The sequence below is a fragment of the Colletotrichum godetiae genome (assembly GCF_030913485.1).
Source record: "Colletotrichum godetiae strain CBS 193.32 chromosome Unknown BDP55scaffold_9, whole genome shotgun sequence".
NCBI lineage: Eukaryota > Fungi > Ascomycota > Sordariomycetes > Glomerellales > Glomerellaceae > Colletotrichum > Colletotrichum godetiae.
The window spans coordinates 638,769-664,307 of NW_026851257.1; the positions used below are offsets into that span (position 1 = coordinate 638,769).

The 25,539-nt window shown below is 53.7% G+C and overlaps 6 protein-coding genes across 6 annotated transcripts; 1 reads left to right on the forward strand and 5 right to left on the reverse strand.

Moving 5' to 3' along the window:
- Positions 1-294: 294 nt before the first annotated feature.
- Positions 295-1,996, reverse strand: BDP55DRAFT_431185 (Clr5 domain-containing protein). Its single transcript, XM_060567527.1, has 2 exons — positions 1,729-1,996; positions 295-1,434 (listed from the first exon to the last, which is right to left on the reverse strand). The coding sequence occupies exons 1-2, from the start codon at positions 1,842-1,844 to the stop codon at positions 654-656; spliced, it is 897 nt and encodes a 298-aa protein (XP_060432867.1). The 5' UTR covers positions 1,845-1,996; the 3' UTR covers positions 295-653.
- A 1,366-nt stretch (positions 1,997-3,362) lies between these two features.
- BDP55DRAFT_725981 (PH domain-containing protein) lies at positions 3,363-4,986 on the reverse strand (the record flags this gene model as incomplete). Its single annotated transcript, XM_060579076.1, has 2 exons — positions 3,363-4,748; positions 4,888-4,986. The coding sequence occupies 2 exons, from the start codon at positions 4,984-4,986 to the stop codon at positions 3,363-3,365; spliced, it is 1,485 nt and encodes a 494-aa protein (XP_060432868.1).
- A 766-nt stretch (positions 4,987-5,752) lies between these two features.
- BDP55DRAFT_629147 (uncharacterized protein) lies at positions 5,753-6,576 on the reverse strand (the record flags this gene model as incomplete). The annotated part of the gene is made up of 5 exons (XM_060571987.1): positions 5,753-5,783; positions 5,905-6,193; positions 6,241-6,391; positions 6,444-6,504; positions 6,548-6,576. The coding sequence occupies 5 exons, from the start codon at positions 6,574-6,576 to the stop codon at positions 5,753-5,755; spliced, it is 561 nt and encodes a 186-aa protein (XP_060432869.1).
- A 678-nt stretch (positions 6,577-7,254) lies between these two features.
- Positions 7,255-10,054, reverse strand: BDP55DRAFT_654456 (arrestin). The gene is made up of 4 exons (XM_060574265.1): positions 9,634-10,054; positions 9,357-9,500; positions 8,524-9,286; positions 7,255-8,467 (listed from the first exon to the last, which is right to left on the reverse strand). The coding sequence occupies exons 1-4, from the start codon at positions 9,696-9,698 to the stop codon at positions 7,619-7,621; spliced, it is 1,821 nt and encodes a 606-aa protein (XP_060432870.1). The 5' UTR covers positions 9,699-10,054; the 3' UTR covers positions 7,255-7,618.
- Positions 10,055-18,485: 8,431 nt separating this feature from the next.
- BDP55DRAFT_546314 (WD40-repeat-containing domain protein) lies at positions 18,486-20,279 on the reverse strand (the record flags this gene model as incomplete). Its single annotated transcript, XM_060568642.1, has 4 exons — positions 18,486-18,816; positions 18,875-19,260; positions 19,322-19,489; positions 19,551-20,279. Coding segments are annotated over 4 exons (1,614 nt in total), but the record flags the coding sequence as incomplete, so codon positions are not given.
- A 2,378-nt stretch (positions 20,280-22,657) lies between these two features.
- BDP55DRAFT_629150 (EF hand associated-domain-containing protein) lies at positions 22,658-24,630 on the forward strand (the record flags this gene model as incomplete). Its single annotated transcript, XM_060571988.1, has 2 exons — positions 22,658-22,667; positions 22,757-24,630. The coding sequence occupies 2 exons, from the start codon at positions 22,658-22,660 to the stop codon at positions 24,628-24,630; spliced, it is 1,884 nt and encodes a 627-aa protein (XP_060432872.1).
- Positions 24,631-25,539: the final 909 nt, after the last annotated feature.

Here is a 25,539-nt window from a genome sequence, read left to right on the forward strand (position 1 = left end):
CAATGGTTGAATGGAAGTATGCCATCATTCAAAAGAGACGAAAGGGAAATTCAAATAGTTTTCATGTTTCATTTTCTGTCTTCTATCACGTAGGACCCAACGAAACGAGTAAAAACGTCAAACCGAAAGACGATGAAAAACACAATACAACTACACTCTACAACTAAAGTACTTGAATTCCAAAAGAGAGAAAGAAACATCAAGTCAAAGTCAAAGTGGCAAGAACAAGGGCAAGTGCTAAGGGGAAGGGGAAGTGGGAAAAGGTGTGTTTTTGCCAAGTTTTAGTTGTCCTGTGATCCATTCAGACTGCAAAATTCGATCCCTATTTCCATCAAAGACCAGCTTTCAGAAACCTCCCTCGCTCCCTTCCTTCAGCGCGCCCAGTCTTCTTTTGTGTTCGAGAGATTGAAGGACAGTGTAATGTTATGTGTGCCACCGCCCAAATTTCAAAAGCCAAACAAGCCAAACCGCCAAGATCCCATCTTTTTTCGTTTTCTCTTACAGATAGGAAAAGAAGCATTACAAAGAAACATTACAAAACCATTCCAAGTGATCCAAGCCCTAGGAAATATAAGCCAAGAGAGAGGGGGTACCAAAGGAGAGGGGGGGAGGACAAGGAAAAGGCCAAGGCCGGGGCAGCGTTTCTCCTACTCCTACAGCCCTGAGCGATGGAATCCGCAGTGTAAAGCATTGTGATACGGAACAGACTCCCGTCGCTCCGGTCTCACCGGACGTTGCGGAGCCGGAGCCAGAAGCCGATTTGGCATCATCCGAGGATCCGCACCCTGCTGCTGCCGATGGTAGTGCTGCTGCTGTGGCTGGCGATACTGCTCGGGATGAACCACGGCAGAATAAGCCTGCGGAGGATGATGCCCCTGCACAGATAAAGCCTCCGCCGCCCCAGACATCTGGAAGAACGAGTCTCCCCCCAGATCCGCGGGAGGGCTGGGAAGGGCAGCCTGGTCCCACGGCGAGGCCATGCTCCGCGGCACCTGAGTGTCCCAGGACTGACGCTGCCGGTGATGGTGTTCTAGCTGTTGCTGGTGTTGATGGTGATGCTGCTGCTGATGGGTGTACTGTTGATGCAAGACCGGCTGGCTTTGACTTTGATTCTGGTTCTGGCTCTGGCCTGCGTACGTGTACTGATGGCTCCCATACGACTGGGCAACATCCACGTCGTCGATCCTACCGCCGCCGTTGTCCATCTCAGACTCAGGGCTCATGCTGCCGCTACTGCTGCCATAGCTTTGCGGACTCATTGGATAATTCTCCTGGACGATGACCACGGCGGAGGCGGCGGAGGCAGCGGAAGGGGTGTACTGCTGCTGCTCGGGGTACTGCTGATAGTCGCGGCTCTGACGGCGGGCGGTACGCTTCTTACAGTTGTACTTTGACAGGTCCCACTGGTCAAAGTGCTGGCGGTACGATCTTGTCCTGGAAGTTGAAGGCTGTTAGCTGTTTTTGCCTCTAAGGCCCTTTCTCTCCAGGTCTTGACTAGATGATCTTGAGGGGCGTTGAAGCATTTTCCTCATGCCCCATGGATTAAAGACACCGGGAATAGGACTCGACGACCAGGATGGAAAGGAAAGGTAGTCATCATATCAGAGCCAACGTCCGTCCTGTGGGTTGCCGGGCAAAAAAAGGGGGTTCCGTGGGGTTCAAGAAAATCCAAGACGTATCCAAATGGTCTGAAAGAAAAGGAGGGAAAAGAAGAAGATTTAGACTGACGAAGCCTTGAAGTTGTATTTCTGCTGCATAATCTCTCGGACCTCATCCAGGGTACGATTCTCTTTGATGTAGAGCCTCGCGATAACGTCCCTGTGCTCTTTCCAAGCTTTCGTCATTGTCGTTGGTTAGGATGGTATTAGGTGAACGAGGAAGGAAGCGGGATAGAGAGTCTTGTGAAGAGGAAAGGGCATGCGCTACTACGGAGTCATTGGAGTAGAAAGACCAAGGCTGGATGGACCGCGATGAGAGGCCAAGCGGTGAGCTTCATTGAAGGATGATAGGGTGAATGGTTCCAGGATTATTTGATAGACAGTAGTGCCTTCGCCCCGAGGGAATGGGAAGACAGCTATACAAGCTGTATATAGACAGGTCACGATGGGTAAGGCTGGCCAGTACTGCCACTGCTATCATTCGTAGGATACTATAATCGCAGTGTAGGCACATCGCCATCAGCGTTTCTTGTCCAGGGCTGACGGACAAACTTTTCTCTCTCTCGCTCACCTCTGCCTTGAAGAAAGCGGACACTTGTTCCGATTTCCAGGACTCCTGCACCTTGTAGGTGAGTCAAGGTGCACTTTGCCGTCTGGCGAATCTTCATTCCCCCTGGCAAGAAAGACAACGCATTCTATGACCGATAGCATGGCCATCGTGGAGAATCATGATGACGGGCCGGGGCGTAAGTCTGCCTTCCTCTAATCGGCGCACAGCTTCAAGGGAGTGAGGTAGTGGAGGGGGAAAGGCTAAGCCCGCAACGTAGGGGGTGTCTTGTCTTGTGCCACACCACCCCACGAGCAGCCCTTCACCGAACTTTCAGCGAAGGTGTGCAACGTTTGCCTACACTCCGCAGATACCCCCTTGCGCAAAAGTGCAGAGAGTCTTGGTTTCTTGACAGCTTGACCGGCAAAGGGAGCGCTTTTTCTTCAGTTGTGCCGTTGACTCAACGCGATGCCCGCATTCCTCGGCAGACGACACCAACGTGGTGTGCGCCAAATACTGCATCAAATGTGTTGCTGGTGTCAACAGAGACGCGGGAGTATTCTGCACTTATAAATAGGGCTCCGCGATGAGGTGCAGACACCCACGCGGTGTCGATGGTGGTATCGGTGCCTTGTCTCGGAGGTGAAGGAGGGTGGTGAGGCACAGCCTGCGCCAAGGCAGACATGCTACTAGCCGGCCTCACCTCGATCTTCTAGTTACTGTGTGTGGTTAACCCGAGGAGCTCAAACTCGATCAAGTTCCCTGTGAACAAGTTCGGAATCGGACAAAAGTCAATGATCATAATTGTTGTTTGATTAGGGCTCGCTATATTATATAACCATAAATCAGAATGGTATCCTCCAAGCGCATGTGCTGGAAAGGGCTGCCGAAAAGCAACCGGGATGTAAGGCTGTGGTGTTGCGCAAAAGTGATGTAACCAATCAGGTGTAGTGGCGTGGTCAAGTCGAAGTCATATGAGGTGCGTTTCTCCGCCCCAGGAGGCTAAAGGACAAGGCAACCAGAGGTGCGCAAGTCTCGCCCCAGCAGTCGCCTCACTTTGTTGGGAAAATAGGGCTGTCGAAAAGGACTCTTCTCGAGGTATCGGGCTAGGTCTGCAAGTGTAGGGATCTCAGAAACTGAGGGTGTCCTGTGAATCCTTAGATCTTCTTCTCGTCAACAGGCGCCGTTGCAGCTGGAGCAGCTGCGGGTGCAGCCGCGGCGCTGGAGGATGGGCCGTCAACCGGGCTCATGAGCTCTGGGCTCGCGGTAGGGTCGTGACCAGTGACACCGGCCTCTTGTGCCGAGTGGCCGGAATGAGTGGTTGCGGCTGGGGCGATGGAAGGCATCTTCTCCTCCTGGGCAACGACGGGGGAAGTGGGCGTAGAATTAGGCGCCGCGGGCCCGGTGGCTCCCGCAACGTTCTTGATAATCTCAAACCACTTTTGAGCCTCATCGGGGGTGTGGGCCTGGAAAGCTAACTCGGACGATCCAGTAAGCTTTGAGCTAATCGATTTGCTCTTATCCTTGCCCTTCACGTTGAACTTGTTTCCGTTCGGAAGTCCAATAACAGCGTCTGGCAGGTAGATGGAAAGCTCCGGCTTGGGGTCAGCGCGAGTGTTGTCATTGTCCTTGAACTCGTGCAAGAATTTGGTCGGAGTAACCACGTAGTAGCCGGTAGAGTAGCCCCAGGAAAGCTTGTTACGCGACTTGCGTTCCAGGGAACCCTCAATGAGAGGCTTGATGGCGGCGTGATCCATGTTGGGGAAGTTGATGGCCTCGACGGAACGCGGGGGGTCATTGGGATTGACCAAACGATCACCGCTGCGGGTGATGAAGCCGTTCCACTCGAAATCACCGGGGACTCTCTGGATGGCACCCAGCATGTCGGAGTAGAGAGCGCGGGTCTTCTCAGCCTGACCGCCGGTGAGCTGGATAAAGGCCTCCATAGCTTGTTGGACGACTTCGATAACATGTGCCTCGAAATCCTTAAAGTTGTTTTGGACAGCAATCAGGTCGTTGCGGTTGTTGTTCTCCTCGAGAACCTGCTTGTGCAGTCTGTGCAGGACACCTCGGTGGACAACGTAAGGGTCATCGGTTCCGTGCATCTTGCCGCCGGCGGACTCGAAGGAGGCGGTCTGGGAGCCCAGAAGCTCAATGTGCTTCTGGGTGGTGTTGCGGGCCTTCTCGACCTCCTTGGCACCCTTCTGAGCGCCGTGCGCCAGCTCCTTACCCTTGTGCTTGATCTCCTTGTGCAGGCGTTCGAGGATCGGGAGGATAGACCCCTTGATGGTTTTCTCCGTCTCGAGATTGGTGTTGATGATCGCCTGAGTGTTGGAGCGCATGTTCTCGAAGTAGGCCGCGATACCGCCAAGGCTCTGGTCAAAGTGGTGGCCCTCCTTCAAGGGATGGGAAATGGCCTTCAGAGCCTTCTCGTATTCTTTGGACTGGGCTTTATGGATCTTCTCGACGGCTCCGATGTAGTCCTCCAGGTATCCAACAGAATGCTTCCATGCTTGGAGTCGCTCCGCGAGGAGACCAGCTGTCTGTACGTGGCTGTCAGCATTTTCCATTCTGAAGGGTAGTTGTATAGCTCCTAAGTGTTTGTTGGGCGCGGGGCAAGGGTAAATCGTATATACTGCGGATCTTTTCTTTGACGCTGAACAAGGTAATTGATTCACTTACGCTGGTAGGATCGACTTCAGGAACGGCATCGTCGCTGAGGACAGAGTTGTTGGTCATGATGGTCCCCGACCTCTGGGGGAGGTCCTTGGTGTCGGCCATGGTCGCGATGCGCAAGATCGGTTCGTGCTCGAGTGAAGTGGTATCGTGACTTCTAGGTTATGTGTGGACGGTGCGTCGTGGGTGTGCAGTTGGATTCGTTTCGTCCCAGCTCGTCTATCCGGTTGTAAAGATGGGAGAAAGAAAAAACAGTGAACCGGATGGGAATGGAAAAAGGCAAAAGAGGTTATATTGTGTCGGACATTACATGTGTCCCGTCCTTCCCCCTCGAACGCCCATTCCCCCCGCCAGTGACAGCTGGTAATTAAAACCCGCCCAAGCTCCTGCATCAAGACAGGTCGAATGACGTTCTCCACCACGCCGCCAGCGCAATCTTCCTGGTCTTAGCGGCCCCTGGCTTTCCATAATTCCTGCACCTGCACCGAGATTTGCTTGTATCGCACAAGCACGACCCTCCCGCTGGCCCCAATGGGCCCCCCAAAGGGTTGTGTACAAAGTACAGTGGGGTCGGTCTGGACCACCCCCTGTGACGATCTTGACATTTTTCCTCCTCCCGAGGGACGGCAACCGCAAATCCTCTCACCTTTTTATTGCTTCCTGCTTTCAGCTGAGCACTCTGGGTTATTGAGCTGTCACGGCTATGGTGCCACTGAGTCACTTTGTCGACCCTACCTTACCACGCTGAAATCCCCCAGTGGCCCCTTCTCAGCTGGTCCGGGGGTTGACCCTCTGCTAAGGTAGGCTCTCGCTCTTGTCCGTCTTGCATCGTCACAGTCGGGGGGTTCCCCCCTCGCGCGCTGAACGCACGCTAGACGGGAGGCCCATGAGTGATTTGGGGGCTTTTTATGACGTCAACAAGTCCCTTAGTTTCTCAACGCACGATGGCGCTAACCTAAGATGAGATGAATGCCCTCCTGTCTCACATACATCGGCCCATGTTAGCACTCAAATACAACACACCATATAAGAACTAACATATGCGTCGGCTTGGCACCAATCCCACGAGTGAACGACCACCAGGATACCCTTCTCAGAGAGGAATAAGCTTTCTCTCGTTTGCCTCCAGGAGTCCAGCGAACGTTGATGCCGACGCAGGTGACGGCCGCGATGACATGGGAAAACAGGGCTACAACCTGGGCATACCCGACAGGTTGGCATTGGGCAGACATCAAATGGCCACCAGCGATGACACTCATTGGTTCGGCCGTCTGAGTACAGCGCAAGAAAGTTGTGTCGTCGGAGTCCATTCCTGTCGCTGCATCACCAGCCTCTGACGTGCTCCCAAAAGATACTCACCAACCATTACCCATGTGATCCTTGACAAGGGGAAAGGAGCAAATAAAACATCTGGTCCACGAGCAGAGTACCACATAGGTTGGAGAAGACTGCTCTCTACGAGCGTGTAGTCTATTAATCCCGTCGACAGACCGCTAGTGAAGTCACTGTGCTATCGGTGGTAGGTAAGTTTTCGTACGCTTCGCAGCCTTCATTTACCTTACCTCATGCACTCCACCTATGTTTCCAGAACACCCGTGAATACTTATCGCTATCACATCAGCCCTTGAGAAATCATAAGATATCATCATGCTCAGTAGGTACTTACCGATATCTGAGACCGCTCAACTCGCTCATGTCGTAGGAGAGCAAACAAACGAAAAAAGAGAGAATATGAGGCTCTCCAAATAGGTACAGGCCTTCCCATCATCCACGATCACCGGTATCTCATCCTCCTAAACCCCCTAGATGATAACATTCGACCGGACATCGTGGGAACGGCATGATGGCCATCGTCATCACATCCAGCAACCAGCATCCCACCTTGGTCTTCCCGCGCCACAGCCACATCCAGCAAACACCACCACCACTTAAACTTTTCCTACTTCCCACCACCCCCAAAAACCCAGGGAAACAACGAAGAAGAAGAAAAATTACCCCAGATACGAACAATGTGACACCCAGTGACCCCCTCGCCATGTCGCTTTAGGCTAAGTTCATAGATGCTATTTTGGCTGCTGTAACCCCTCCATTTCAAGATTTCTCTTATCGGAGCGTCCGACATCGGCTGTGAGGGCAGCCATACCCACCGCTGCCGCACCGGAGGAGTGGAAACACCCACAACGCCGTGGCCGCCGTGCCGCCGCCACCACCAAGACCCCTCGGCATTACGAGCCTGTCCTCCGTTGCATGTGTTCATTTGTCGGATCCGGTGTTAGTGATGGAGGTCCAGACCGCAGTCTATTGAGTCTATAGTCAAGAGATGTCCGGCGTGAACTTTTGATAGACTTCACTAATCAGCAGTAAACAGATGTTGAAAAATCGAGTCTTGACTTTTTTTGTCATCTTTGGTATCTCGCAATCGACATGCCGCGCTCTAAGCGGTGGGTATATCGTACAGCCCTATTTGCCTTTCCCAATGTCGCCCCAGTAGTAGATCCCGTAAAGTATTATATCGTTCCGTATACTTTGTGTGTGTCTCCAAGCAGCCGATGAGTCCTGATGCCTCCAAGGCGCAAATCTATATCCTATAAAAAATCTCAAAAAGACCTAGCCCATGGGAAAGTATCCCATTCCAACCGCCAACGCCAATGCCATGCCCGAAATAGTGCTTGCTGCCCTCTATAGTCGTAATTTAATCAAGTGAGTATGATGTGAATCGCATCGTTGTGAAATAGCCCTAATAAACTCTCTCCCGTCCTTGGATGAGGTGAAGACGGCGGTCTTCTCCGCCACCCTGCACAGCATGGAGCAAGTTGGTCATGCTTTGGGGGCGGTGCCATGAGCGGTGCGAGCCGCCAGGAGTAGTCGGCTCGCTGCCGGCACCTTCGTGCTCGGGGATCATGCCAAGCGGGTCTGCGACAGGAACCTCGCTCGCGGGAGGCGTGTTGGGGGCGCTCATGGCAGAGAAGTAGTCGGGGAGCGCGTCGCTACTCGGGCCTCGCCGAAGGGGAGTCTTGACGGCTGTTGTGTAACTAGGCACCTTGCTTAGGGTAGCCATGTCAGGGAAGTCGAGGTGCTCAGGTGAGTTACGTCCTGAAGAGTGCGAGTTGGGGTGTTCCTCGGCGCTGTTGTGGCGGGTCAAAGCTGCCGATTGTGATTGCGAGTTTTCTCCCGTAGGGACGGATGTCGGGGCTGCGACGTCCTCCGTGATGGCTTTCAATGAGTTGAAAGAAGTGTTGCGGTTCGTGGGATCGAGAGACACGTTCTGGAGGCGATGTGACAGTGCGGCGGGAGCAACACCGTGGCCGTTCATCACGGCCAGAGAAGCAAGGTTCTCTGATGAGCCGGCGCGAGATTGCGCGTAGAAAGGACTGCTGAAGCCAGACTGAATAGCTGGGGTCTGGAAGCCGCTCATGTCGACGTCTTCGTAGAGTTGGTCGAGAACATGCTCGCCATAGCCGGGTGGTGCGATACGAGTGACTTCAGCCGTGGCCGGTGCGCCAGGAGCCTGGTCGACGAGAACTCCATGCTCGTCAAGAGGCATATTGGGAGAGATGAAGATGGAGACGGGAAGAGTCGCACGGAGCTAAAAGTTGTGTCAGTTTTGCGGAGCCATGATAGAGCAGTGTCACGGCGACTCACCTCTGAAATGTGACCATCGGGGTTCTTCAGGGCGACAACAAGCTTGAGTTTGTGTCGCACCTTGATACCGTTGTGGTTGAGATCCTGGACACACTGTCGCAGTCTCTTGGGAAGGTTCAACTTCTTCTCAACCATCCACCCCTCTTGGCCAGTGTCTTCGATCGTATCGTGCCAGTGCTCATCGCGCTCGACGTCGAACTTCCAGTTGGAGACTTCTCTTTCGGTTCGGTGTTCCTTGAAGACGTTGCCCGTAGGCCCCTGTAATGTGCATTCTCGAATCTCCAACATCTTGACTGAAATCTCCCCCATTTCGAGACCCTTCAGGAGGGGTGTGAATCGCATCTGTAATGGTACTGTGGCGCCAAAGACTACAGCCTTTTGCGGGATGATAATGGAGTAGTCGACCTTGTTCGGCCAAATGTTCTCGACGCTCATGGCATGGAGGTACTCGAGGGCGGCGGGTTCGAGGGTGCGGATAATGCGCAGCGCCTTGTAAGCGTGCAGATCGTAGGCGAGCTTGCCGCGGGCGACGGTAGCCTTGAGCTTGTAGGTGATGCTCGCTTCGGGAATACCTTCGACACTCTCGGCGGTGTTGCCAGGCAGGGTGTACTCAAAAGGCCACTCATAGTTGCCGGCCGGCAAGATGGTGTTCTTGCCACCAGTGCCGCCGACAAACGGAGCCCAGCGGTGTTGGAGCAGTGTGGTGGTCTTGTCGACTTTTTGGCTAGAGACGCCAGAAGCGGCGGTCTTGGAGTAATCCCACCTATTGAGAGCGCAAGTCAGTTGACTGATCTGCAGTAAACCGAACCGGAAATAATGAGGGGGCCTCATACGTTAATCGATGGGTGCCAGTCAGTCGCAGGTGGACATCTTCGATCTTCAGCGGCGTGGGCAGGCAGAGCACCACGACGCCCTTGAGGACCTGACCGGCAGACTCGTCCTCTCCACCGCGAAATACGATAAAATCATTGTCTAGTCTGCAGAGCGTCAGACGTCAGCGGGGGTGCTCTTCAAAAACGGACTAAAAGAGTCACAACCGGAAAAGAGAATTTGGAGAGAGAGAGAGGAAAGAAAAGACGGAATTTGGAGACGTGGGGCAAGAGGGCATACCTGATCTCAAAAAGCGAAGCAGCATGCTTGCCTGTGACGGTCGAGAATGGGTTGAATGACGGCATCTTCAAAGGTTGGGTGTGACATGAACCAAGCGGTATGCCTGGGTAAGAAGAAACAGCCTAAACACATGGGAAGGAGAGGTCTGGAGACGAGCTTGTATTTATCGACGGAGCGTCCTTTCTGGGTACGAAGTACATTCGTCAGATCAAAGGTGGGCGTGGGCAAGCGACCAAGCGCAACAAGCAAAAAGCTCGCGCCTTTACCTCACAAACGGGCAGCCCACCCACGTCGATTTGCAAAGCGTGGGAAGTGGAAGCCGAAAATCGAAAACCCACGCCCGTCATCCACCACGGCCACGCCCCTGCCCCTCGGCGGGTTCTCGCTCTTGGTGGGATAGGTGGGGCATCCTTGATTCGGCAGCAAAAAAAAAAAAAAAAAGATAGGTGAGGTGTGAGGCCGAGAGGTGTGCGAAGACGAAGAGGAGAGTTCCTTGTTCAGGGTCCCCATGAACCTTGTGGACGGAGAAAGGATAGGAGAACCTAACGAAGAGATGGGATCAGAGCCAGAGGCAAGGGCGCAAGCCTGCGGCGGCGGTACATACGGTACGGGTACGTACACCTGGTACGGATACTGGCGCAGGAAGTAGGAATTCCGTCCATTTGTTGGCTTTCAGGAGGATGGATGATGAGGGTCAGCGGCAGCCACCGGGCAAGGAGGACGGCCCAGGACGGAGCCAGGGGGTGTGTTGCCCACCTCATCCAGGCCATGGACCATGGCGAAGAAACGAGGTGCAGCAGGGCTGGGTCGATGCGCCAGACAGACAGACCCAGATGCAAGGCGAGAATGAGGGAAGGTACGGATGGTCAATGGGTGTGTGCACGCTGACCCTGGGTATCTCTTTCTTGCTGTCACATACGGATAGGTACGAATCCCTTACGGAGTAGGTATAGTGTATCCGTACCTAGGTATCCACGTACCCTTTTCCTTGCGGGAGAGAACCCCGACTCGATACCGACTGGCGGAAGGGCTGTGGCTGTCATATGGGAATCAGCAGCGACTCGCTCACATCTGAAGGGAGACGTAGAGACCGGGTGTGTATCTGCGCTGTGGTCTGTGCATATGATCCCGTGTTTGCTGGGTGGCTGCTTGGTGCCGCGCGTGGTGTCGGGAACCAAGACATGGGTTCGGCGGCGATGGTGCCCTGCCGCTGGTGAATGAGTCTATCCGTACTCCGTACGCAGTATGAGAAAGTGGGATGAATTTCCTCTTCCTCTTGCGGCTTTTGCCTCGGACGACGAGGAGGGGTGTGGGTGAATCATGGTCAGTCTCTCGGTCAAACCAAGCATCTGAACCATCTACACTCTTTTAGCGCAAAAAAAAAAGTCATGACGAGAGCACGCGGCATCTATGCGCCCTCTTCGCAGTGTTTCCGTGCCTGACTCTGATACACTGATGAACGGGTATCATCTCACCAGCCATCCAAACTAGATGCGGCCTATCTAAGGCTATCTTGAGCGACGGTGAACCGATGGCGCGTTTTGGCAGAGATGCGTATTGCGGGTACTTACGCTGACGCCGATGCTGTTGAGTCTGAGTTCGAGCAACCTGAGCTTGTTGTCTGACTCTCCTCATCATCGTACACCATCGTTATCTCTTATCCCTTGACCAGACGCAGCAGCCAGTACTTGTTCAGAGCGCTGGGATGGGCTTAGTGGGAGAGCGGCTGTGAGTTTGCTGACTTTGGTGTGGTGGATTGTTTGGCCGGCTTGGCAGCCTCCGAAAGGATGGTGCAGGCTGTGGTGAGAAAACACCTGCTTTCGTACCTCCGTACCTGGTTGTATATCTCAAAACGTACGCTGGACATCTCAGCTGGGTAATCATCGTGTAAACGTAGGCTCGGATCATCGTCAAAGTCGCGGTATTCTGCCTCATTGGGAGTCTGGCCTACACTTTCGGCTGCTCATGTGGCCATCCGAGGCAGGATCGTCTATTCAATGGAAAAAACCGGAAATTTACCTCAAATGCGACTCTCTGAAATTAGCAAAACAAACTGGCCACAGAGAAACTGAATGACGGGCAGATACTACGTACAGAGAGAGAGGGGGGGGGGAAACAAGCCAAATTGAAACACATGGTTCGAGCGCCTGCACTTGCACTTTCAGGTCCACGGGTGGTTGCTACCTACTGCTCGGATTGCGCCCGGCTTTGAGATACTGCGGCCTACACCTTAATCGCGCGCAAGCTCATGTACCTGCCTACCTACCCTCACTTTTACTCCGTACATGGACGGTAAGACACACGCCTGCTGCTGCACGCAATTAAGGTGTCCGCGATGCCTCACAGGTACAGGATAACATCTGCCCATTGCGCATGGAAAGGTAAGTCTCCGATGCGCCTCGCTTCATCAGAAGGAAGCTCTGACGGGCGGCGTCTGCGTCCGCGTCCGCCATGAACGTGTCTTTGCAACGACGCCTTCATGGCGGTGCCGAGGTCTACCTACCTTGCGTATTGTCAACGATGCAAAGAGGATATTGAGAGAAGTGACCGAAGCTAATCATGACGAAAGGTACCTAGGCGTCGGCAACCAACATGATTGCTGCCGGGCAGACAAAGGGCCTCAAACAATGAGATTCCTTACCGAAGGCAAAAGCTTAGGTTCACTAAGGGAACAGAAGGTAGGTACATCCCAATATCTACAGACGGTGTTGCCGCCCGGGCGCCGTTCATCTGACGGATAAGGCGACGGATTGCCGAAAAAAGACTGCCACACCGACGCCACTGATTGGCCCCTGCATGAATCGTGCGATGGACGTCGGTTGGTCGGGTGGAATGGAAGCTCAGATGGAAGCTGTGGGTCCCTTCCTCATTCCCTGCCTTCCCTGCCTTCCCTGCTCGTCAGAGTCTGTGTCCCTTCTTTCTTCGGTATGCCGTGTGTGCGCGCCGTGCCTGCCACTTCTTGTTCCAACTTCCAGTGCCACCTTGATTGCCGCCACACCTTCTCACCTCCAAGAAAAAAGTGACGGATACCCGGTGGGAATCCTACAAGACGTCCCCTGGCAAGATTACAATGGACGCCCGTTTTTTTTTGTTTTTTTTTTTTGTTTTGTAAAACTCGCACGAGGCAACACAACTGACTGGACAGGCCAGCGTGGTGGGCCCGGCTCTGGCGTGGGATGTTCAATCTGCAAAGTCCTGTGTCCAGCATCTCTTCCCGGCGGGTTCAAGCATCTTCCCTAATCAATCAATCGCCAACTAATGCTGTCCAAACTGCAGAGCGGTCTTTCCTCCGTTCGTTACGGAAATCTGCAATTTGCGTGGTAGTTGTCTCATTGACCAGGCTTTGCTTCCTTGGCCTGGAATACGCTGGCTGACACACGCTTCTGTAGCCTGGTGGTTTGCATCCTACATGTCATATCGAATTCGACCGTCCCTCATCGCCAATGCAACTAAGACGCAGCCTAGGCTAGCAACGATACGCCAGTAGACCGCCTCGAAAACACCATCGTCACCAATTATAGCTTTGGCAACCATCTCGTCCATCTGCAAGACACGCAAGAAGCCAAGACCTGTTCGCTGGACTCTATCGTCGTGATACACGGGGGTACTCTTCCATTCATCACGCTTAGCTGCTAGTCTCGACCGTGGCCATGGCCCGTCTTCTCCAACAGGCCACGCCTCTTGTCGCCTTGTATGGGCAAGATTGGCGACCCCCACATCCGATATTGTCGATGTACAAGGCAAAATCCTGCTGGCTGACGTTGATGCCTCCAACAACGATCGTCTATCAGATGCAATCACTGCTCATAAACATCATTCATCATGAGACTCTCCCATTAGAGCACGGCGGGGTAGCTGATGCTTGCATCTGAGCGGCAAGGGCTTGGATCGTGGTCAGCCATTGCTTGTTTCAAGCATGTGCAACATCGAGGCTCGCAGTATACAAAGAAAAAAAAAAAGACAGGACAACCGCAGTGGCCATATCTGAGGTACCCCCACTGCAACCTTGAGTTTGAGTGCACCTGACGGCTAGAATCTCACGATGTTGTCGAAACGGGAAATGGAGGGCTCGGGGCACCCAGTGCCACGGGGAATACGGCTGCTCAGCACGTCGCATCCCATAGCTCTCCGATTCTGCACCTTACGACCAACTTAGACGTCTCGCATCTTACTGAATGGGCCACGGTTGCGCTTGGTGACACGAGCCCTCCGTATTGGCATCTGCAGGCCTGCGGGCAGCCGATGCAAGTCAAATTGTCCAGCTCCTCTGTCGGGCCCGTTTGAATGGGTTGGTCTGCCGCATGCAGCACTACATGCAGCATTCTCAGCAGACAAAGTGCTTCTAGGCCGTCCAAATCATACGCCCGCCCAGTCGACCTGGCTTGGGCGTCACGTTCCCACTGTCCCAGCATCCATCGAACTCCCGTTCGCTGAACCGACGACGGCCCTCATTGTTCCTGAACCCCTGCCAGACTTTGGTCCGCTGCTTGGAAGATCGTCGCCAGGAGAGAGGCGCTCTGGCAGCTGGGCCCGGACCTGGACCGAGCTCTGCCATGGGTATGCTCTGAGGGCTCGGTGAAATCTCCACCGATAAGCACCAGACCTTGATTGCTCTAGAGCCAGGATTGCTCCCTTCCTCGTTCCAGCTTGAAGCGAAGAAGCGAAAAGCGACGACTCCTGAATCCTGGGCCCCGAGCCCTGAGAAATTGGATCCTGGCCAGAGGGCTCCGAGTCTCTGCGCCTCAAGTCCCGGCCTATCAAACGACGACGGCCGCGGTTACAGCGCTTCCGCTGCCACTTAATCCTGCATGAGGAAACATATGAACCAGAGACAGAAATCAATCCATTACCATACGATCAGTCGGCCAGCACCGTCCGCAGTGCGACTCTTCTCCATTTGCGAGGGCTTGAACCCCCCCTCAAATAAGGACCAACAAAAATGAAAGCCAGGCTTTGAAAGAATGGACCTCTCACCGACTTGATGTCGAGTGGATTCCTCGCTGAAACTTTGACAATGGCGCCTTCAACCCTGCTTTTTCTCCGACGCGATTGCGACTTTTTCTTCTCACCCTTCCCACGGTGGCTGGCATCCAATAAGCGCAGCGCTAGGAAGAATGACTCCGAGATAACGATAAATTGCACTAAGCCGCAAAATCACCGTGCAGCGGTCCGAAGCCGCGCCGAACCCGGACCTACGCCGAATCGAAAGCTCCAAGATACGGGCGGCGGGCGCGAGTTTCGGTCTTTGTTAACGGCGCAGCCATCTCATCTCGCAATCGCACTTAGGCCGGCAAGTTCCTGCGAAGCTGTGATTTTAGTTCTTTTTCCCTCAACCAGATTTTGGGTTAAACTTCCTCGGTGACGCCTAGGCACATGCTTACCAACGTTCGAGTCGGCGTTGCGTGACCAACGAAGTTCAAGCTCCGACTCAAAGAGCTGCAGCCACCTGCCGCCACGTTAAAGCTTTCTTGATTTCGTCACTTTTCCACACACAGAGCTACAGGCAAATAAGTTGCTGGCCACATACGCAGGCGACAGGACGCACCCTTTCGCCGTCACAGTCGTAGCCCTGTGAGCATTGGATCCCACCTCAACTTACGCATTTCTTCGACGTCTGGACATATCCCAGTCAGATTGTCCGGTGAAGCTGCACTGAGGGCGGATAGCTAGCAGAAGCGAGGTCAAGGCTCCTCAAGCCATTACCCACCAAGGCTCCGCCTAGGTTGTCCCGCCAAGCTAAGGTACGCTACAGAAGGGCCGCATCTTGCAAGGGACCAATGTATCCGTACGGATACAAGGTCAAGATCCAAAGCATTCACAATGCCACGATGCGCAACTTGCAAGTCGCCTTGATGATCAGAGTTGGCGTCTCAACGGCTCAGCTCGCCGACTGCCGCAGATGGCATCCGCAGCCATGGGCCCCCACCCAATCGACTGGGCTTTTGCAAAGATAGCATCATGCCTGCTCCTGGGCCTGATGTCAGATCACCCTAGGGCCCCACTGATATCAACATGACATCTCTTTCGTACGTCTTTTGGTCCTTCACTTCGTCTCGTCTGGGCCGTTCTGTCTCGCCCCAGTGCACATCATGGCCTGAGCATCGTTCACTGCTCATATCCGCCTGCAAAATCGAATGAGGACCGTCGGAACTGAGCGGGTCGTCCGGACATGTTCAACCGCTGCGGTTATGCGTTCTCCCGTCTTGGTAAACTGCTGCACACTGCAACAGATGTGTACGAGAGGGAGGCTCGCTGAGTCGCTAGCAATAGTCAAATCACCAAACAGACCCATCGTTTCAACAATGTTGAATCTAGCGAGATCCATCTCGGGCACCAAGCCAGGTTGAGTCACGAAGCTTGGCCCCATCTCGAAATCTCGCCAACTACCGCCGCCTGCGCATATCCACTCTCCGAAATCTCTCACCTTCGGCCCTTTGCAGCGGTGAAAAAGAGAGGGGCCACGCCGCACCTCTAACGCATTCCTGGGCCTCCTAGGATGTGAACCTTGATACCGCACCCTTCCTGTAGACTACTTACAGACTGATTTCGACCTCTAGGACCTTCACTTTCGACCACGATTGTGGGACTCATCCTCAGCCTTGCCTCCTGGCTCCCGAGTTCCCTAGGCACGCTAGGGTAAGCTCCTTGATATGCAGGTGCACACAAACCGCTCAGTGTGGGCCGTCTACCCGTTATCTGCGCCAACGCCTTGTCACCACAGAGGGGCGTGAGGGTTTGAAGCTTCAATAATCGAAGCTTGCGGCGACAAGAGGGAAATTTTTCCAACAGTGCTCTGCATCCATACACGTGGATCACCCGATACGCCTGCATGCATCTCAGACACACGTTGCGGCGATACTACTGCACATTAAGAGACTTTGCGGCTGCACCGCCCAAAAAGCCTCATCAAAGTCTCGTTGGACAACGAGTAAGAGCCTCAGCATCTACCCTGCTTCTTTTGGCGCCGCGTGTCGAGGCCGTCATTTACCACCAACAGCATGTGAAAGGGCTCCGCCAGATTTAACTGAACGTGTTTTTTTTTTGTTTTTTTTTTCGTGTTACGGATACTGATACCACGACACCCTTCCTTACTCGTCTTCAACTCCTAGCAACCTCCCAGGAACCTATCGCATATCAAATCAACAGTGGAGACTTCGGGAATTTCCATTCCCTGCTTTTTGACAACCAAAAAATGGTCAATGATCCATGACTTTACTGAAGAAGGGGGGGGCCGTTTCGATTCGCCCGTGGACAGTATGGACGCCGTTCCAGAAGCATGTGCTATCTGCCTTTCCCGGGTCAGGAACGGGACGACGTAGCCCACGCATCCGGCTGCCCTGCATCCTGCAAGTCTGCGCCGGCAAACCGTTCGACTTTTCGTCCCGGCTTCTTTTCGTCGAGCGTGGATCGGGAACTTGATAGACTCTTTTTCTGGCCCGGGTTTCCTCTCCCGCTCTCCCGATTCTCTCTTCTCATGGTTTTACTGGGTGCATGGACCCTGCAATTATTTGGCGGCTGAGCCAAGCTTGGATTGCGTTTGTTCCCGTTATCCACTAATACCATGCAGACGTAACCCGTTTTGTTCCCATTCCCATGAACATGGCTGGGCGTGGCGTCGAGCGTGGTGGAACCCCCACGCACCCTTCCCTCTCACTGTACGAGTGCACACCTCCGTGCGGCGACTGGAAATAAAATTGCCAACTAAATGGACGGCGCAAGATACACACAGAGTCATTGTGGCTGGTGGCTGGCAACTTGTAAGAGGGGCCCCCAAGTGGAACACCAGGGCCAAGGGGTCTATCGACGCTCTCGACCGATGTGCAAAAAGCCCAGAGCCCACTACGGAGCCGCATCTTTGATTTCGCTGCCAGTGCTGCCAATGCAGATTTGTGTCTCAAGAGGGGCGCATCCTTTTCACAGTGGGAACTCCTGAACATCTTCGGGAACCCTCGAATCATATGCAGATCGCGCACGTCATGATCACCTCGAAATCCTCATGATGTACGCGCACATCCATAGAACGTTGAGGCGAAAAAAGCAGAAGAAGAAACGAGACCTTTGGAAAAAACGTTTTCGTGGGTTTCGACAAATGTGAGATGATCTGATTGACATTGAGCAAAAAAAGTACTTTTTGGGAAAAGAATTATGGACAAAGCCCTCGCGTAGAGGGGTGATGCGATGCATTGGCTGATTTCTACACCTCGACTCCCCCAATATCTGCAACGAAACCGAAAAACAAAGGGTAGCCAACTCATTATCATACCACAAGACGACGCATATGCGGCTAAGATGGTTGAGAGGCACCCTCCGTCGGCACCGGGGCATCTGTCGGCCTGTTCCATGTTCGGATGTGGCCTTTGGGGGTTTGCATGTTAGCATGTGTCGTCAAGTCCCGATTTCGTCTCGGCGCGACGTTCGACCACTTACCATTCTTGCAACTTGTGATGATGGCTTCCTCTGTAAATTCCAGCCAGCACAGGGGGTGGGTATCAACTGCCTTGGACTATAGCCGACATTGTGAGTATATGAGAGGAAATAGAAGATGACAAGACGTAGTATTCCACGTGGAAGAGGGGAACCGAGGCGGACTTACGGAAACAGGAGGTAGCATGGCGATCCTCGCACGAGGCTCGACGGGGTGAACGATGCTACTACCGTCTTCGTCCACTGCGCCTCCAGAGAGAGTAGAGTTGGACCGAATGCGACTCGCCGCCGTGTTGGTCGTCTCTTGTCGCTGCAAGGGGTTGGCGAACCGTGATGATACGGAGCCTCTGTGATGAACGGAAGCCTATGTCGACAAAGTCAGCTTGTTGGTCTCACATACCCATACACACCCTCCCCCCTCTCCGAGATTACCGATTCGACGCGGGGGAGTTAGGAGCTGGAGAGAAACGTACCGCCTTAGGCCGGTGCAGCATGCCGACGTTGAAATCCCACAAGCATAACCTGCAGTCTTCGCCGACACTGCCGAACCGATAGTTTCTATCGTCGCAGCGCCACGGGTCGAACGCTACCGACGTCACCCATGACTGATGACCTTGACAGCGCGCGACAATGGCCGAGTCTACCACGGACCAGATGGAGATGAGGTCATCCTGGCCTCCCGTCAGAACGTACTTACCATCCGGTGACCATGTGATGCAGATGAATCCGCCGTAATACGAGTTGTAGAGATCCAGCAACCTGTATCGTATCAGTCAGATCAGTTCACCCAATGTCTCGGCAGAACCCCCAAACATACTCTTCTTTCAAGTAGTCAATGATGCGGAGCGAACCGTCTTCAGAGACGACTGCTAGATGCCTATTGTCCGGGCTAAACGCAAATGCATTGATGCGCTGATTCGACAGCTTCCAGGATGCCACGGGATTCGTCTTCTGGTTCTTTGAGTGGACCGACTTGTTGATCTGGATCTTGAGGTTATGGTTGACGCCGTTGGTTGAGGAATCGCTCTCTCCGTTTGTCGACGAGCCGTTTGTCGTTGCCAACTCCTCCTCGGGAGAGAACTGCGCGTCTTCCTTGTCCTTGTCGTAGACCACCAACGAGCCGTCCATGTGGGCTGCGAGGAAGAGAGACTCGGAGCCCGGTATCCAACGGATTTCTGATACGGGCGTGCCGTTGATGATGCCCTGGGGTATTGTCAGCCTACCTGGTTTTCTACATTTGAGCAGTACTGTTCCAAAGACCTACGTTCTTGTTCAACCGAGTATACCGTTGCGAAACAGGCTCCCACCAGATGATCTCTCCCGTCGAGAAGCCCATAATTACGTCAATGTGTGCAATGTTCTTGGTGGTGGGGTTCACGTCGTGACATAGGCAATGGGCCTTTGTGAACAGAATCTTGGTCAAGTAATCGGCCTTCAAGCACGTTAGGCAACGAGCCCCGCATGCGAATTGGGTATGTTAGATAGAGACTGACCTTTGTTGGTGATGACAGATCCAGCCACTGAAACGCTCGATTAATGTTGGCAAAAGCAAAGACGCCGTCTGTCGGCCGCTCCTGAAGCTTCTTGGCCAAGCTCTCGTTCACAATGACCCTAGAAATGAAGGACGAGTTGCTCTTGGTCATGTTGTTCTTGGGCTTGGCCACCTTCTTCTTGGCTGCATCCTTGGTGTTGGCCGGCGCGAGCGCCGTGTTTCCGTCTCCGAACGCCGGCGCTGAGACCATGGTCAACGACGATGTCGGGGGCGCAACGCCATCACTGAGAGAGGCACCGCGGCCGTCCCCTCCATCGCTGCTGAGCCCGGCCTCGGTGGAGTACCGTCCTTCGTTGGGGTGCTCCTGGATGTCACCGCCGAGGGACGATGAGAGCGTGGTGGATGTGCTGGCGCCTTTGTTATAGAAGAAGGGGGGCGCGGCGCGGACGTCGAGGGATATGAGGGAGAGCTTTGTGCCGGCGGAGGCGGGCTGGGGGGTCGTGGCGAGCGGGTTCGGGTTGACGACGGGGGCTTCGGAGGGGTGCGGAGGCGGCGTAGCGAGGTGGAGGTCTTCTTTGAGGACGTAGGTGCCCTCGCCGACGAGAAATTGGTATTCGGGGCCTTCGGGATTGGAGAGAATGTTGTTTGTCTCGATCATGGGGGCGATGCCGGCGCCGATTGCGCCGTAGGCGCCCGAGTGCGAGGGGTATCGCGGGGGAGGGGGAAGGACGCTGTTGGTGTCGCACAGGGCGCGAATGTCAGCCGATGCTCTATGTTTGGGGGCAACAACATTGCAAGTAAGAGGCTCTGGGATGTACGGCTCGAGGGAGGCCGGGAATGGCTGTCTCGTACCTGCGTGATGTTTGACATCGCGCAGGTTGAATGGATATGGGTTTAGATGGGCGCTGGCTAGATTTGCCCGCGGGCAAGAACCAGCCGAGGTCGGGTAAACTCACAACATGATGGGCTAGTATTATATTTGATCCAGATCTACCATGGAGTTTAATTGCTACGTGGGCAAAGGTCGGTCAGAGGCACGCGAGGGTTGAGCCGCGACGTCGGGACGTGAGGTGGTTGGAGGTGGTTATCGTCGGGCGCTCGGGACAGTGGTCTGCGTGCGTTCTATTCGGCTCCGCCTCACGTCACTGGCGGCCCCGCGAGTGGAGGTCCCTTGGTCCTGATGATGGCGGGTGACGGGGAACGGCCGACGGCCGAGGCTGACAACGTTGGCGTTTTGGGAAGGTCGCACGTATAACGCCGGTTACAGAGAGAGAGAGAGAGAGAGAGAGAGAGAGAGAGAGAGAGAGAGAGAGAGAGACGGCTTTTTGGTGAGGTATCGATGATCGGATGGTGAGAATCGGTCTGGCGTGACGGTACGGTGTGGAGGGGGGTGGAGAGAGAGAGAGAGAGAGAGAGAGAGAGAGAGAGAGAGGATGTGTCGCCGCCAATGACCAGATGAACTCAGGAAGAGTTCATGTACGGCGCGGAGGGGATGTGGTGGTGGTGTAGCACCTTATTAATAGAGCGAGTAGGTGAGAAAGAGAGAGGTTGAAGGTGTAAGGTACTCCGTAGGTGTAGGAACGAATAGGCAGGTTCGGTTCCGGTCCGGGGTTGGTTCGTCCCAGGCGGAAGGAGTGCAGTTGAGCCTGTTGAGGGTGCGCGCCAACCACAACCCTCCACAATCAGTCAAGAACCACCGAGGCTGCGTCTGCTCGTTTCCAATTTGGGTCCCCAGCCCTTTTCCCATACATGATTCCTTACCTTCACCCCTGGCAGATGTGCCAATTGTCCCCATTTTCCCAACACCAAGGCTCTGTCTTCATGGGCAGGCGTGGCAGGTCAGCAGCATGGCAGGGGACGAATGCTGCAGGTTGGGGGTATTGGGGCATGGCTTATCCCAGGGGGAATGAGGGCCCCCGGGTCAGACGCGGAGAAGGTTTGCTGCGACGTGAGTGGTGGGAAGGGGAAGAGGAAGCAGGATGGGAGGGGTGGAGGGGGAAGAGTGGAGGATCCCCGACTGACAGACTGTGGGGAGGAGTCATACTACTGCATTGTATACCCAGGAACCCGAGCAGTATCGTGAGATGATGAAAGTCCATCGTCCCCGACTATCGGGATTTGACCTGGGGTATGACAACGACAACGGCACGTTGTTTCCCCTCGAGCATCAAGTTGTGGGGTAAAAAGTTGAAGAATGAGGTCAGGGGTGTTATGCGTTGTTAGTTGAAGAGATGGCCAATGTCACCCAAACCGGTCCATAAGCTGGATGGGCCAATACCATGATCAGGTAGGTAGCTTTCAAGAGTTGTGCAGCAAATCCTGAGACATCACTAAAAGCTGTGGTCAAAGTTGAGGATATCATCATTGAACCAATTCAAAGGGCTTGTTGATTGGGTTGCAAATCTTACGTAAAGAGATGTCTTCGTCGAACGCGTACGGGGCCATTTATCCGGGACCGACTGTTTTGGAGCACCTTGTTTTCCTATGTACTGAATATTCCACTGAGGTATAAAATGACCCAGCAGGAAGGGTCACAGCTCTGCAAGTAGGCAGGCACCAGCACATGTTTCTACCTTGGTTGCTCAACACAAAGGAGAGACGTAATGATCCTACAAGACTTGTGCGGGACTGAAACTCATGTAATTGATATTACTTGAGTCTACATAGTTGTTTCTGTCTCTCTTAGATGCAGACAGAAAGTGACTCAAAAAAAACGAATCTGTTGCTAGACATTTCTCTTCATTTCACCAAGACTTACATAATCCACCAAGATGCTCCAGCCTATGTGACCGCCCTGGTGACCGCAACTTGCATCGCCAGACGCGCTGGCCGCCGTACTGTCAGTGCCTTTCCCCCACCGGACTCATCCTTGCAAATCAGGTCGTCATCCCCGTCGACCTGCAGCTCCCGTCCTACCCGCTTCAAAGCTTCTACAAGCCCGTTGGGCCAATTCCATCACGAAAAAGCAGCCACCTTCAGCAAGCAATTCCCACATCAAACGGCGATCCGCTTCATCAACCTGATCTTCTTGCAGCAATCATTCACCACAGTAGACCCTGCCATGGATTCGTAATAGAACCACTTGTCGAAGCTGCAAATATCGTAATCATGGCTTCTGGTAGGTGGCCTGACGACGAGGAGCTGAGCTTCCTCCCACCGCCGTTCGTGCTCTTGAGCTTCCGACTGACCACATTTGCTGCAACATAGTGCGCGTCTGCGTTTGCGGTGACGAAGGCACCGGCAAGTCCAGCCTCATTGCTTCGCTCGTCAAAGATGTCTTCATCTCCAACAAGATCCAATCCGTCCTCCCCTCCATCACGATCCCTCCACAGCTGGGCACCCCCGAGAACGTAACGACCACCATTGTCGATACCTCTGCCCGCCCTCAAGACCGAACGACCCTCAGGAAAGAGATACGAAAATGCAACGTCATCCTCCTCGTCTACTCAGATCACTACAGCTATGAGCGCGTCGCCTTGTTCTGGATGCCCTACTTCCGCTCCCTCGGTGTCAATGTTCCAGTCGTGCTCTGTGCGAATAAATCCGACCTGACGGGCGAAGGAAACACGCCCCAGGTGGTCGAAGGCGAGATGCTACCCGTCATGTCCGAGTTCCGCGAGATCGACTCGTGCATCCGCTCGAGCGCGAGGGAGCACCGAAACGTCAATGAAGTTTTCTTCCTATGCCAAAAGGCCGTCACCCACCCCATCGCCCCGCTGTTCGATTACAAGGAGGGGAATTTGAAGCCAGCATGTGTCGATGCCCTCAAACGCATTTTCTACCTCTGCGATAAGGACCAGGACGGATGGCTCAATGATCAGGAGATGCACAACTTCCAGTCCAAGTGCTTCGACAAGCCCCTGACCCCCGAAGATCTTGAGAACATCAAGTTGTCGATTGTCAAGTCCGTACCGCACTTGTCGACCGAGAAGGGTATCGATCAGAGAGGATTCTTGCAACTCAACAAACTCTATGCGGAGAAGGGTCGGCACGAGACAATCTGGATCATACTGCGCAAGTTCCGCTACACAGACAGCTTGAGCTTGGAAGATAGCTTCTTGCGACCCAAGTTTGATGTACCCGAGTATTCGTCAGCAGAGCTGAGCCCAGCAGGCTATCGCTTCTTCGTAGATTTGTTTCTGCTGTTTGACAAGGACAACGATGGTGGGCTCAACGACAAAGAATTAGAGGCCCTTTTCGCGCCCACGCCAGGACTTCCTGCCTCCTGGATTGAAACATCATTCCCATCGTCGACCGTACGTAACGAGGCGGGACACGTCACATTGCAAGGATGGCTTGCTCAGTGGAGCATGACCACGTTCATGGAGCCCAAGATCACGCTGGAATACTTGGCGTACCTTGGCTTCGAGCCTGCAACCGCCAGGGAAACCACGACAGCCGCTTTGAAGGTGACCAAGTCGCGCAAGAGGAGGAGACGCCCAGGCAAGGTAGAACGCAACGTCGTGCTGTGTTACGTCCTGGGTGCTTCAGGAGCTGGCAAGTCCTCATTGCTGGATGCCTTCCTGAATCGGCCATTTGACACTCTTCACCGACCAACAATCAAGCCGCGCCGGGCCGTCAACAGTGTCGAGCTTCCTGGTGGCAAGCAGTGTTATATGATCATGGAAGAGCTGGGCGAGCTCGAGCCCGCCATCTTGGAGAACCAGGCCAAGCTTGATGCCTGCGATCTCATTTGCTACACTTATGATTCCTCGGATCCCGACTCCTTCTCTCATATTGTCGACTTGCGCAAGCGCTACCCGCAACTAGATGACCTTCCCAACATCTACACAGCTTTGAAGGCGGACAAAGATAAGACAACACAGCGCAGCGAGACGCAGCCAGACACGTATACATCAAGCCTCATGATGAGCACACCTCTTCACGTCACGGTAAAGTGGTCTAGCATCAGCGAGCTTTTCATTGCCCTTGCCGAGGCGGCGACGAATCCCAGCACCGCTTTTCCTCGAAGCGAAGAGCCGCCGCCAGACCGCACAAGTCTCTATCTCGCCCTGGGCGCGACGGCCTGCGCTGGAGTTGCGGCTTTCATGATCTGGCGGCGATCGACGACGTCCGCTTAGAAGAGGGCTAGAGCCTAGGCGCTTTGTTCTCCCCCGCTTGCATCTGCTCGGGGTTGGCGCGATTTCGCACGTCTCATCATCCACTCGTTGAAATACAATTATGATACCCAACTCCGCCCTACACTTATACTAAGGCACTTAGTCTCTAATTAACGTAATATCACCGTATCTGTCATATCGAGACTTTTCTTGGCCCCTATTTGTGAATTCTCAAGGTTTGCCACGCCAAATTGAATTGATCGAGACTGTTCATTTTCGTCTAAGGATGTTGTCTGAGAACTGCTAGCCCATTGTCACCGCTTACGTACTACTCATGCTGGAGCACTCTTTCCCCTGTTCGTCATCTCAAATATATCCAGATACAAGGGCAGTGTTGTATAGCAAAGTTCTGTACACGAACACCAGTCATCCATGTGTACGTATCTCTGCACGAATACGGGTACGAGGAACAACGAACCTGACGGTGGGTAGTTTGATAAACAAAGAACTCTCAAAAAGAACTCTTCTAGGCGGTTTTGTTAACATGTCGATGGGGCCAGTACCTTCTGCTCACTGGTAATTGTGTAGGCGAACGGCTACCTTCGTTCGATGCCTTCGCGAGGCCAGAGAACTACATTAAGGTACTTAAGGTATGAATAGACGGACCTATATGAGATACCTCAGAATATTACTTTGAGCTCTTCTCTTTCCTATGGGCCTTGGTAGAACGACATAGAAACGTGATGCGGCTAAAACACAGTCAATGAAGCCCGACGACTTGGCCCCGCTGCTTATGAGCGTCAAACACATCTTGTCTTGCGACATTTCCTTCTCTTGTAACCTTGTATACCCAATCTCTTAATTATACGAAGCTGACTTGTTGGGTTTATCGTCTCTTCGAGTGGGTGACTCAATATCTACGCCCGACCT